The 10,068-nt window shown below is 37.8% G+C and overlaps 1 protein-coding gene across 2 annotated transcripts; it reads left to right on the top strand.

Annotated features, from left to right (window-relative positions):
• The first annotated feature begins 2,926 nt into the window (after positions 1-2,926).
• LOC104420620 (TMV resistance protein N-like) lies at positions 2,927-8,045 on the top strand. Of its 2 annotated transcripts, none has more exons than XM_039301560.1 (5): positions 2,927-3,154; positions 3,599-4,163; positions 5,321-6,433; positions 6,548-6,823; positions 6,911-8,045. In XM_039301560.1, exons 1-4 carry the CDS (start codon positions 2,980-2,982, stop codon positions 6,549-6,551), a joined length of 1,857 nt encoding a protein of 618 aa, XP_039157494.1. In that variant the 5' UTR covers positions 2,927-2,979; the 3' UTR covers positions 6,552-6,823; positions 6,911-8,045. The 2 variants fall into 2 exon arrangements, with proteins under 2 accessions (XP_039157494.1, XP_039157493.1); XM_039301559.1 differs by having other exon boundaries at positions 2,946-3,154; positions 3,587-4,163.
• The last annotated feature ends 2,023 nt before the right edge of the window (positions 8,046-10,068 follow it).

The raw sequence follows: 10,068 nt of genomic DNA, 5'->3' as shown, positions 1-10,068 counted from the left end.
TATCGCATAGAAATTTTCCACCAAATTGGTTTACGCGCGAGTCCTATTTTTAAACGGATGATCAGTTTGTCAAACCTAGGCATTTTAATTTCCTTTATTGTGAGGCTCAGCTATATTAAATTGCAATTTATATATTTCATTAATATTTTATGATTCGTTAGCTTAGCTTATACTGAAAAATGGAGAGAGCTAAACATGAAACAAATTATACGTACACACGGAGATATACAAAAAGAGGTTTTGTTTTTGTTTTTTTCTTATTGAATATTTGATGCTTTGTATGTGCAACCAATTCAATGAGTCGTGATATAGTCCAAATACCTTAGATTACTTTTGTGGCACTTCTCAACGATTATGTTTGTGTTTTCAAGATGCCTTTTGCATAATTGAAGTTGAAAAATGGGACAACCCACCAGAGAAATTTACGTGCTTGACTCAAAAGATACTTTAATTTTTTTCCTTTAGGACAGGCACAGATACCTTCCGACTCAGTTTCTCTCATTTTTAACATCCCATCAACTCAAAAGCCTCATAAAGTTTCGACTCCATTGCAAAAGTCTCCTGTCCTCTTCGTGTCTCTTTCCTCTCTTTTTCTTTTACGTATCCTTCATCGACTTACATTTGAGTTGAATTGTCAAAAAGACAAACAAAAAGTTGTGGAAAAACACTAAAGAGATAAAAATCATGCACGAGTCTTTCCCCTTTTGCTTTTGCCAACATATAATAGAGTCGCGCTACGCGTTTTCAATTTTTCTTGCGTTTACATGGGGGATTTCACAAGGAGATAGAGTTGAACTTTCACGTGTTCATTACACACGCATGGCTGGAGTAGCGACCCCACTCCACGCGATTTCCCTCTCCTTGCGCTTGTTGGCGTGAAAATTTGTCCTCACAACCAATATGCAATTTTTGCCGCTAATCTACAAGTTTATTCTACAGCTGTGGAAGGACATGCCAAATCAAGATAAGAGATGCATGGGAAAACCAGTCAATAGTAGAGCTCTTCTCGGTGGGAGAGATTAATGTAGGATGGGAATCAAACTATGAATTTTTATTTGAGTAACCCTCATTTGTTATTATCTTATAAAAATATTTACTATCCACTATGCTGATTCTCATTTTAGGTTCTTATAAATGAAAATCACACCAAAAAGTCCAAAATGTTTTGCCGAATATGCAGTCAAGTCCCAAATTTTGAATTTGTGCAATCAAGTCCTAAACATTTTTTGTTGGGTACAATTTAATCTTTATGATAGACTCATAACCAAATTTGCTAACATAGATTCCAAAATTGGATGTGGCGCTTTGTAATTTCTTTCTACATTGGTGCTAATGAAGCGAAGAAAGACCAAAGAAATTATTTAAAAAATCAGAGAAAACCTAAATAAAAGGAGACAAAAAACTAAAGAAAAAAAGAAATTCGTAGGGTGTGGAACCGTTGATGAGGGTTGCTTGAGAGTTTGAAAACAGCGGAACTGCCCCCACTTACAATCGTCATGACATCAGCACAGCCTGCACTTCATTTATTTTTCTCCTTCTTTTCGATTCAATACACTTATGGAAAATGAGAGATTTTACCTCCAATCAGAGATGTAGATCGACTAAAGGGAATAATCACGAGCTAAGCTTGTTCCTTCTTAAGATATAGCCCTTGACTATATTCTTTCTTCCGCTCTTTTGAAGATTCTAAAGTGTTTGCACATATATAGTCATCATTTTAATCCCTTTCAAAGAGATCAACTTGTGCTAGAAAATGTAGGGAGCTAAACTTGAATCAAAATTCTTAATACACTTTGAGATATATAGAAAATAGGTTGTATGTTGTTTCCTATTGATATCGAGTATTGAGTAATTAAGAGTATCCAATCAATTTCATGATTTGTGATATAATCTCATTGCCTAAATCATATGCACGCTCGAAGATATACGCAAAATATAAGCCACCTCCTTGAATTATGTTTGTATTTTCCGGATGCCCTTTCTAATGGTTAGAATTGAAAAATGGAACAAGCCTCCATAGAGAATTTTATGTGCTTGCCTCAAAAGGCAGGTTGGTTTTTATTTTGATGTATTTATTTTAGGAAAAGCAAGGGCACCTTTCGACCCATTTCTATAAAGTTGTTTGGCATTTTTTTGGAAACTTCATGCCTCCCTTCAACTTTTTGTCGACTATTGCTTTGCTTCGCTTCCATAAAGTATGCACATGCGAGGGTTTCCTTGGTGTTTCTTTTTACCCTTTTCGAGTGCATTATTGTCCTTCTCAGGTTTGCATCGAAGTACTGTGCCTGATGACGGTTGACACATCAAGCAAGCTACTCTATGCATATAAATTTTACAGATAATTTCTAAATTATGTGTCATAGGGTGACATTTATCTCAAATCTTTTTTTCTAGCATAAAAACTCTAAATTTTTTGCGACACCATATTTTTGGGATAAATCTGTTACATATATATAAGTTTGAAATTTTTAGGTCACAAGAAGTTTGGGATAAATATAATGTGTGAAATAAATATAAATTTGGAATTTTTGATGTCATAAAAAAATTTAAGATAAATATATATTGCAATAGGCATTGTTTATAATTTTTGTACTAAGGTTTAAAGTTATATTAGCAAAAAAAAAAAAAATAGTATTGAATTAATATTTGTACAATAAAATTTATTACTCATTTGATAATTATTTCTCCTAACGTAGGTGGATTTGGTTAGGTGCTGTAGGAATAGTTCTTTAAGATCAATTCCGTGTTCTAGACATTTTTTTTTTCCTTAACAACTATTATTTTGCCGCAAACACTTTTTGTTCTCGACAAGAAACAATTTGAGAAAATTCAATTGTCTAAAATGAAACATCGGAGGGCCCATTCACCGTACATACAGCTTGAAGGCACTCTCAGATGGCTTGGAAGACTTAAAAGTCTTCGAGCTTCCTTTCCTCGCATAGCCACCGACAAACACTTATTTTCACGGCTAGTTTTTCCATGTGCGGAGCAGAGGAGGCCACGATCTTCTTCTCAAACCCAGCGATCAACGTCCCCCGGTCGTCCCGAGCGACTCCGGCAACGAACCCCTCCGACGAATCGGCTAGCCAGTACCAGGAGCCATCGATATTCATCTTCACGAAGCCCTTTCCCGGCAGCAGTGACCACGAACACGGTACGATTCTCTTCTGACTTGTTCTGGATTTGCCTTGAAGAGTTCGGTTTCATGAGAAGCTTGCTCAGAATGAGTGCGGTGTCCACGATTGAGGACGGATCTGGTCGTCGGGACTGATATACCAATTTGTATTTTTGTGCGTTCCTTCCTGTATAATTGGACCAAAGTCTCCCTGATCAGCTTCCTAACAAGAATAGACAAGTGGATTTATGAGAAGATTGCAGGCTAATCTCAACCTTTCCAAAAATTTGACTGACAAATGATATGGATCATTGGGAGTTTGAATATAATACGGTCATTTACATATGTGCGTCTTTTTTGTTATTCTGTAACTGAATTTATATAATAGTCTGCGATGGTATTTTTTATGCTTTTCTCTGATCATTGGTAACCTCACTCATGATATATTTACGCGATATGTTTGTGGTTGAGACCTTCAATCAGCCAAGGGCGAAGGACTATCTTGTTCACCCACGAGGGAGAGAGGGAGAGAGCTGCTAAAGCTAAAGTTTAAAATGGGGAGCTCAGAGGCAGGAACGTTGTCAGGAAGCGAGTATCAAGTGTTCCTGAGCTTCAGAGGACCCGACACTCGCGATGGATTTACTGACTGCCTCTACCATGGCTTGACCGATGCTGGCATCTGTGTCTTTCGAGACGATGAAGAGCTCCCTATTGGTGAAAGAATTGATGGAGCGCTCCCGAGAGCGATCGACAACTCTAGGATCTACATCCCCATCTTCTCTCAAACTTACGCTTTGAGCCAATGGTGTCTCCGTGAGCTTGCACAGATTGTGGAGAACGCCTCCAAGTCCAATGGGCATAAGGAGATCCTACCTATTTTCTTTGACGTGGAACCCAACGATGTTAAGCTGAAAACTCCATTGTATCGCGATGCCATACTGAACTTGGAGCGCGAGAAGAAGTTGAGCACTGAACAAGTAGATTGCTGGAGAGAGGCTTTGAAGAAGGTTGATGCAATAAAGGGTTGGGAAGCCAAGAAATACAAAGGGTGAGCCAGCTGCATTCTAAGATCCTTATTTTCCCTAATTTCTTTTTTCTGGTTGCAAAGACTAAGTAAATAATTCATAGAACAAAGGAACATATTAGATGCGAGCAGGAGTAGAAAATTCAAAAGCATAAAAATCATGCTAGAGCTATTAAAATTGTTAAGTGTTCTTGATTTCACTAGAAGCACTATCATATGTCTTATTTTAATGAAGAACTAAAAATAGAAAACAAAGTTCAATTTCTTCCTTTCGTTGATGGTCTATATAAATTTTGTTCCATTGTTCACCTCTGTCATTTAGTAAGCAACTCTTAGTAAAATTCTAATGCTTCTAGAACTAGTACTCAAAACTTAGTAACATTGATGTATCACCACGATTGAGGTGGGACTTACACTAGTAATACTAAATCGTATGCGTGTATTAAAAAAAAAATTGAAAACGCTGGAAAAAGAAGCATTTTATATTATGGGCTAAAAGTGGAATAATTGAGTACCGTGCACATTCCTGTCTAATAATTTGATCTTTCAATTAATGCATCAAACATTTCTCCTCCTGAACATATAATGGACCACTTCTAAGGTTGTCCCATGAATATAACTGATAAAATGCTAATTCGCAATGCATAAATAGTTGTACATTTATCTTGCACGAACAAGATTAACATAATTCAAAGATTGCTAATCACGTGTTGGGATCAAGTCAATTTTTGGGTGTCATGACACAATGCAACACGTGGCACCTAGCAATATGCAGAAAAGCACATTTGAAAGCGATGTCAATTCATATTTTTGATGGTTACATAGAACTTGTCAAGTGTTTGTGTTGTGCATGCTTGGTGTTTTTTTTGGAACTTTACAAGATCAAGTACAAGTAAGGTTTGCACAACAAATCAAAAGCGATAACTAAGAAAACCTTACATTCAATATGAAATTTGGAAAGACACGTCTTGATTGTTGATGTCCCATTAGTTATTGAACTATTGCACAGTTAAGCAGATGCGGTTGAATAACATCAACTCCTAGGAAATTAAAAAAAAAAATGAGCTTATGTTGAAGTATGATGGAATTGTATCATGAATGAAATTTAATTGCTAGAATTTTTATTTTTTTTTGGTTTTCCTCGAATTTTCCCCTATTGAAATGGTTTTCTTTTATGACAGCCAAGGCAAACTAATCAAGTTGGTCGTTGAGGAGGTTGTGAAGAAGTTAAAGATAAAGCAAAAGTTCGTGACTGAACCTTTAATTGGAATCGATGATCGAGCGGCGGTAGTAACAAATATGTTAGACATAGACTCTAGAGGTGGGCGGCTCATTCAAATTCATGGCATGGGGGGTATCGGTAAAACTACTCTCGCCAAGGTCGTGTTCAATCAACTTTCTACTCACTTTGGAAATTGTTGTTACTTTCTTGAAGATGTTCGAGAAAAGTCATCAAGAATTGATATTGATGGCTTGGTTGAATTGCAAAAGAAGTTATTATCTGAAATAGGAAGTGCCGCAGGAATAGAACGCATCAATGCAATTGACTATGGAAAGAAGAGGATTGAAGAAACACTTTGCAATAAGAAGGTCTTCATTGTATTGGATGATGTTGATGAAAGGGAACAAGTGGAGAAATTAGTTGGAACAGGTGCTTTGTGTTCAGGTTCTAGAGTACTGATTACTACTAGAAACAAGGATGTTTTGCAAGGCTCTCGACTGAAGTATAGTATATTACCTTATGAAATGAAGGTGATGAGTAGTGATCATGCGCTTCAGCTCTTCAGCAGACATGCATTTAACAAGGACTCTCCTCCAGATGATCACGATAATATTTCAAAGGAAATTGTATCTGCTACTGGAAGCCTTCCTTTGACTATTGCAGTAATTGGTTCACTTCTAAACCATGGAACACAAGACCTATGGAAAGAAACATTGGACAAGTTACGCAAAGCACCTCCACAGGGTGTTTTTGAAAAGTTGTGGATTAGCTATGATGCATTGACTTTTGAGGTTCAACAAATTTTTCTGGATATTGCATGCTTTTTCATTGGTGAGGAAATGACAAACCCAGTTTATATGTGGACAGATTGTGGTTTTTCCCCAATCTGTGGAATTGAGGTCCTCAAAAACAAGTCTTTGATAAAGATTGGAAAAGACAGTGAGTTTTTGATGCACGATCAACTTAGAGATCTTGGAAGGGAAATTGTTCGTCAAGAATATCGAACGAATCTGAAGGGCCTAGTAGGTTATGGATTGACGATGAAGTCTTCACTACAATGGCGACAAAGGAGGTGGGATACTTAACAAGAGAACTAATAGATTCTCTTTTTGCTTCTTGGTTTTAATACTTTTCCTCAATAAAAATGGAATGCTGAATGCTACTCCTTTCTTGTTCTCGTTTGCAGATGAAGAAAGTTCAAGCGATGGAAGTAACTCACACAAGAATATCTATCAGAAGTGAAGAGATTGGAAGGTTTAAAGAACTAAGGTTCCTTAGATTAGATAGAGGAACCTTTGTTGGCGATCTAATGGATTGTTTTCCCAAACTAAAATGGATTTATTTGAGTGATTCTTCGTTTTCACAGTGTAAGCTGACCAATATGAGCTTAAAGAATGTGGTTGTCCTTGAATTTTCAAGCATTCCCAGTATAGACGATCAGAAATTATTGCAGTTAATAAAGGTGCGTCATATGCTTATTTCCTTTCTTTGTCCTTGAAAGCAACATTTGAACTACTCTTCCATTGGATAATGCATTCACATTTTACAGGGGGCAAGAAAATTAAAAGTTCTTAGTCTTGCTAATTGTCATGGCATAACTAGAACACCAGACCTATCTGAATGCTCAATTTTAGAGAGGCTGACTTTTTTGAATTGCGACGGCTTAACGAAGATTGATGGCTCTATTGGGAAGTTAAAGTATTTGAAAGATTTAAAGTTTGATTTTTGCGATCGCCTTGAAGGTTTGCCTGAAAAAATTGGGGACCTACGGAATCTAGAGCACTTCTCTTTACAATATTGTTGTGCAATGAAGGAATTACCGGATTTCATATTTAAGTGGACATCATTGCGGGAGTTGCAGCTTTCAATTGCACGTCAGTGGATTTACTGGGTGCCATCAGAAAGTCTGAGGATCTGAAAGCGCTTCAGGTTGAAGGAGATTTGAAAAGTCAACTTCCTTCTGAAATTGGCTTGCTTCTGCAGCTTCAAATACTGGAGTTAAAAGGGTTTGATGAAATCCGAGAGTTGCCGGACCTCTCAAACTTGACTATTTTGGTTAGGTTGAAACTAGATGACGGCTCCAAAAATATTGATGGACGAGATGGAACTTATACTGGTGATTTAAGGTGGATCAGGGGGTTATCGAAACTAAAAAATTAAGCTTGTGTCTCCTCCATGTCCCTGCTCCCACTGAGTTGGCTTCCCTTACTCACCTTGACAAACTCCGTTTATGTGGATTGAACTTGCAACCCCTCAAGCAACTTCCCTCTTCTCTATTAGAGCTAACCCTGGATAATTTCAATTCAACCACGGTTCTCTCCTCCCAATTAGAGAATTTGTCAAATTTAAGGCTCTGTCGCTCTCAAATGCAAGAGATAATACTCGATGGGCTTCAGCTTCCAAATTTAATGGAGCTTCTAATTTTTGACTGTGGACCCCTCGAGAGATTCATGCTATCCAGCATGACAAAACTAGAAGAGGTCAACGTGGTGTGCTGCCCAAAATTAGATGAGATCCACATTGCTGGGGTGCTGGAATCGTTGCACACATTGGATATCAGTGAATGTGAGTCCTTAAGAAGGTTCGTGTACGTTGACAGACATTGGGAATCTTCCCATGAATCTTCACTAGTCCTTGCATCGAGAGTCTTCAATAAGTTGTGTGGACTCCGCATAGAGTTTTGCGATAAGATACTTGGTATTCAAGTTGTTGGTACGTCAGAATCGTTGCAAGACTTGACAGTTTCTGGTCGTCATTTGCAAAGTCTTGGTGGTTTGTCAGAATTAAAGAACCTTGAGCACTTGTGCATAGAGTCCAGCCCTGAGCTACAAATTGTCGAGGGCCTCGACAAGTTGGAGTTTTTGAAGTTCTTATACCTTCATGACTGCCCATTGTTGGAAAGTCCGATTGATGTATCGACCACCAAATTGCCAAATGATTGCTACTTAAGTATTGCCGGTTGCCCGAAATCACTTGGGCTTAAGCAAGGATTCAAAGACTCCGTCCAAAATTTCAAGCAATATAAGGTGAGTCAGCAAAACCATCCACAAACATAAATTCAACTATAAGGAGATTTATAATAATTGTGGAAAATGAAATAAAAAAAGAAACAATCATACAATAAGTCTCGGTCTCACTTACTTTAAAAACCAGTAGACGCATGTGATGTTTTCTCTCTCTGCGTTTTTTTGGCTTTTCCTTTTTTCTGTATATGAGAAGGTTACATAGTTGCAGTAAGAGGTTCAGATTTTATCACAAATATTTGGAAAAACTTCATATAATAGGAGATATATATATAATAGCTTATAGCCTATTATTTAAAATTTTCTCTCATTGTATAAGAAACAATTGGTTTTACTTAGCATTTCCAAGCCCTGATTGAGTATTCTTTTCAAGTTCTCGTCACTTCTTCATCAGTCTTTCTCGTCCATAGTGTACTTCTTGTTCATGGAGTCCGCTTCTCATTCATCGATCCTCCTCTTCTTCATCTGAGTGTCCTTTTTCTTCTTCGCCGAATCCCCAAATTTCATCTTCATTCGAGCGTGATGATGTCGAGTCCTTGCGCAAGAGCTCAATGTGGCCGACGGCGATGTCGGGTCCTCTTCGTCCAAAGCCGGGTGGCGTGAATGAGGGTGTTATAAGCCACTACATCGAGCTTAATCTCCTTTCTTGTACTCTGCTTTCATTCCGAAGGAGGTATGGGAACTCATTTGAGTTGTTTTCTCTTGTGGATTGAATAGGTCTGAAGTTTGGGAATGATGTCAATGGGTATATGCCCAAACGCAGGATGTTGTTGCGATCTTACTAATCTTAGCAAAATAAGAGATAGGATCGTCCAAAACAAAACAGAAAAAGGACACAGATTGTTCGCGTGCTTTTGTTTCGGTTGATTAAGGTGGCAGCAACTATATTTAATGCTCAATTTCGCGGTTCTCTGCTTTGGAAACATGCTAAAAGGATTGGGGATTTGGCTTGAATATCATACATAACGCCCATAAAAATTTCCTGAAAACTCAATTTCAAATTATTATGAATCCATCTTTTGGCCTGTGGAGTCAAAATAAGGGTGTCATCTTTACTTGAAGTGCTATTTGTTCACTTAGAATCTCCAGAATATCCAAAGAATGTACGATTTCTTTAATATTGTATTTGGGATATTTTCAATTTAGAGCTTGAAGTGGCCTACATAATTTGACGATTCAAAGTGCTATCTATTTTTGGAGTGCCGATTTTCAAGGACAGTCTGGTCTGATGTGCCGAAGCTTTTACTAGTACAGCACCATTCGTGTTATGGGTAAGAAAAGCATGTTTTTAGCATTACAATCATCAGCATTAGATGGCGTCGTAGGGATGACGGTATTCGTTTTTCTTCTTTCATGTTGCCAGATTTCTTGCTTTGAGCCTTTCGGGCAATAAAACAAGAACCTGCATAAAATGCATTTGTTTGTCAGTCTTAAGATTGGTCTGGTCAGTTTGTCAAATTGAATTGGAGTAGGGCCAACATGTGGTAATTAGGTGTCCTTCCTCTAGTGAGGCCACAAAAATGGTGATATACAATGCCATGGGTTTGTTAATGTCTCCAGTTTTTGCAGGAGGAAGAGATTGTACCAGCTGCATTAGCAGACCCATTGGTTGGGCACCAATTGATGGTTTCACATGCAGAGAGCAGTGCACAACTGCAAATGCGCATACCGGGAGAGATGAAGG

The sequence above is a fragment of the Eucalyptus grandis genome, chromosome 9 (assembly GCF_016545825.1).
Source record: "Eucalyptus grandis isolate ANBG69807.140 chromosome 9, ASM1654582v1, whole genome shotgun sequence".
Classification (NCBI taxonomy): Eukaryota; Viridiplantae; Streptophyta; class Magnoliopsida; order Myrtales; family Myrtaceae; genus Eucalyptus; species Eucalyptus grandis.
Note: the sequence above shows the minus strand (reverse complement) of the source record. Positions and strands in the feature narration are given on the sequence as shown.

Coding starts and splice junctions, on each gene's coding strand:
- LOC104420620 (XM_039301559.1), top strand. CDS start 2,980: ATGTGCGGAGCAGAGGAGGCCACGATCTTCTTCTCAAACCCAGCGATC. Junction 3,155..3,586: donor CAGCAGTGACCACGAACACG/GTACGATTCTCT, acceptor TTTGTGGTTGAG/ACCTTCAATCAGCCAAGGGC. Junction 4,164..5,320: donor GAAGCCAAGAAATACAAAGG/GTGAGCCAGCTG, acceptor CTTTTATGACAG/CCAAGGCAAACTAATCAAGT.